General features: G+C 40.0%; 1 protein-coding gene across 2 annotated transcripts; it reads right to left on the bottom strand.

The window, feature by feature from the left end:
• Positions 1-366: 366 nt before the first annotated feature.
• IZUMO3 (IZUMO family member 3) lies at positions 367-2,695 on the bottom strand. Of its 2 annotated transcripts, XM_060102477.1 has the most exons (7): positions 2,464-2,695; positions 2,252-2,326; positions 2,014-2,103; positions 1,782-1,799; positions 1,246-1,326; positions 731-821; positions 367-412 (listed from the first exon to the last, which is right to left on the bottom strand). In XM_060102477.1, the coding sequence occupies exons 1-7, from the start codon at positions 2,693-2,695 to the stop codon at positions 367-369; spliced, it is 633 nt and encodes a 210-aa protein (XP_059958460.1). The 2 variants fall into 2 exon arrangements, with proteins under 2 accessions (XP_059958460.1, XP_059958461.1); XM_060102478.1 differs by lacking the exon at positions 1,782-1,799.
• Positions 2,696-3,299: the final 604 nt, after the last annotated feature.

Raw genomic sequence — 3,299 nt, 5'->3', positions numbered from 1 at the left:
TGTAGAATCTTAGACAACCATGCATTCTTTACTATCATGCAGTATATCATCTTTTATGTGCATTGTAGCATACCAGCATTACTTTCTGTACAACTTCCAGTAAATCATTTGCTTTCATTGCCTCAGGTTTTCAGAAATGGTCTTTACTAGAGAAACTCTAAGTTCAGTTTTAGAATACTCTGACTTTATGACTGCAAAAGAACTTAATTCCCGGTTTTCTACTCTGAGTCAACACGTAAGAGAATTATGAAAGACCTTCTGGCTGTGTCTCTGTATTTATTTTCTGCCTCCAAAATCTTTCTCCTTCTCATCCATTATCTCTATTAATTCTTCAAGTTTCTTCTCCAAGTATTTGTTTAATGACCTTCATATTGCTTTCATTTTCCTCCGATGAGAGATGCAAAAATGGAATCTAGAGTAGAGAAATAAGATAATCCCAACTTCAGTACTAGTAGCCCAACTCTTAAAAAAATTGTAACAATAGTTTTTTCTTCCTTTTTTGAATTCCTCTGCAAAAGTTTTTCTAATACTTCATTGTACCTCCTCCATTTCCTATGTTCCAACTTTTATCCCATCAAACTTAATCTGTCTCACTCCTGTTAGTATGAGATCCCAGATTTTGAAATGACTTCTTTCCCCTTATTTCCATTGGAAGGAAGGGGAAGATTGGGCAGTCTCTTTGCCAAAGAAATGCTTGACCCAGTGTTTGTTTGGAGGGAGGAAAACTCACAGTAACAAAGCACCTCCCAATATTACACCTTCTGCTAGTAATATCAGAAATAGTGCAATCTCTTGATTCTCAGCCTTCTTTGGATCATCTTCTGAAAGAAGAAAGGGCAAAAAAGAAAGTGAATTTTGGAGAAGGAAATTAGTAACTTGAGAACTTTATCCATAAGAAGACTCTTTTTAACCTTAAAAATTGCCCTGTTCACCACTTACATCACTGTTCCCTGGTTATTCTGATCTTTATTAATTACTTAGACTCCTAGGCTCTACAAAACTTTTTCTCTTACTGCCCCTAGCCTAATTTCTCCACCTTTAGTACAGCTTTTTCATTTCTAAGCTCTTCAGTTATCCAGTGCCCGGTAATTCATACTGGTACAAATTTTGTCCAGCATTTTAGCTATTATTTGTGGCATTAGCATGACCTACAGAGAAGGTGATCAACAAATATTTGTGGAGTAAATCACTGAAGAACTCCTTGACCCCTGGCCTTTCAAAATGCCACACTGCAATCTTTGTTACCTGCACAATATTCTCCTTTGAAGCACCGAGTGGTGATGCGAAGACAGGTCCAACAATCCAGGATAGGACCTTCAGTCACGACTGATAGAGAGAAGAAAGATAGTTGGAAGGGGGCCATGGCATGGAGTTTCCTTAGCTCAGACACCAAGTATGGATTAGATCTCAGGCATTTCCATTGGTTACATTGCTGTGACTTTTTTCTTCCCCTAGCAATCAATTTTATTGATGGGTCAAAACCCTAAATAATTTAAGTCAGATCTCTGGGAAGAGGTAGGAAAATGATGGCTCAACTTATATTGGTGCTTTGGGTTATAAACTATACTATAGAAGGCCTCTTAGCACCTCTAAAATCTCTGGGGTGTCTGAGATTTTATAAACTAGATTTTGTTGTCAGAGATGGTTGACATTCCCCCTTGTAGCCATAGCTCTAGGAATTGCATTCTCAATGTGACAAGTAGAAGAGATAGGGTCATATAGAGCACAGGAGATGGGAAAATATGGCTGAAACCTCAAGGCATCACATATACTGTACATACCACAATCTTCAGAACAAGCTAAAAGAGAATCAGAAAGATCTAATGAGCTTAGAATCAACTTAGTGTTTGCCATATTTATACCCAAGTCATCTTTATTTGGTTACCCATTAAGTTCCAGCCACCCCTCCACCCATCTAAATTATTCTAATGTGAAATCACATTTCTCCTTTCACCCTCATTTCCTATTCCTTTCACATAATTTCAGTGTTGTTAGATAGACATCTTATATTACCAACTTCAGAGAAGTTCTTTAATAGTTCTTTCAGTTTGGATTCCAGGTTTTGGCGGACATCGAGAAGCTTGACTTGAAGGATAAGGGCACCTAAAGAGGGGTGGAAGGGACATCAGAAAATAGGGGTGGCCTTTCCCTTCATAATTTAATCCTAATTATTTTGCCTTGTTTTCCCCAGTGAATTTTTCTCATACTTGCTTGGGCAATACAGTCTCTTAACACTGAAACAGTACCTCACCTTTCCATGTTTCATTGCTCAGTTTATAAAGTTCATTCTTCAACCATGTTCTCAAATTGACAACCTTTTGAACAGCTAGAGAGGAGGGGTGAAGGAACATGTGGGAGAATAATTACATTTATGGAGGAAATTATGTGGGCCCAGGTGCTCTCTTCCCTACCTCCCTTCTCCCTTTAACACCCAAAACTCTCAGGGACTCGAGCTTCCCTCACCCAACACCTGAAGCATCTTGTACCTGTGGGAGACCTTGAAGCTTAAACGGATCATCTTCTTAATCTGCCGTTCAAGCAGATGAGTTCGGCCAGGGACTTCTGAGGGTACCAGCTTTACCGGCAAGGACTTAATATCCTCGATGAATTTGGGGTCACATTCCAAACAGCCTTTGACCCCGTGGAAGGCTGCCAGGGACAGGGGCAGGAGCAAGAGCAGCCGCAGGTCCCCCATTTCCTTGCCCTGGCCACCCTTGCCTCAAGATCAGGTTGTCCTGGCAACTAGTTCACCAAGTTCCCTTTCCTTCAAAACTCCAGGAATGAGAGCCTTGTCCTGGATAGTCTGACTCCACCTTCCCCTCTGTTTCCATCCCACTTCTAGGCAATCTCATTTCTCTAAGGATCTTCAGTTTTCTGACTTTTATCCTTCATTCCAGAGAGAGAGAACTGCCAGCTGGGGAGCAGATACCTGAGTTCTGAGTGTGGAACACACACAGAGAGAAGTCTTGTGCTCACACAAGCAGAGTTCCGAGCATGGAGATATCTCAGAAAAAGTCTTTAACTCTTTGTCTTACTTGTGTTCTTAGTAAGTTCCCACACTCCTGATCATTGAAGTAGTATCTCAATAGCAGTGGATGTTGGAAGAGATCTCTTAGGACTTTAGATTGCTTAACCCAAGCTCTGCTTTTATAGAAGAGGTAAGAAAAACTTGGAATATTGAGCTTCTTGGAGTCCCAGTCCCTGATAGTAGCAGTATTGTTGAAAATTAGCAGTGGGTGTCTGTATATAATTGATATCATTGATAATAATGATTTTGATACAATTGATAATTTCTCAGA

This window comes from Mesoplodon densirostris, chromosome 6, assembly GCF_025265405.1.
Source record: "Mesoplodon densirostris isolate mMesDen1 chromosome 6, mMesDen1 primary haplotype, whole genome shotgun sequence".
NCBI classification, from domain to species: Eukaryota; Metazoa; Chordata; class Mammalia; order Artiodactyla; family Ziphiidae; genus Mesoplodon; species Mesoplodon densirostris.
Note: the sequence above shows the minus strand (reverse complement) of the source record. Positions and strands in the feature narration are given on the sequence as shown.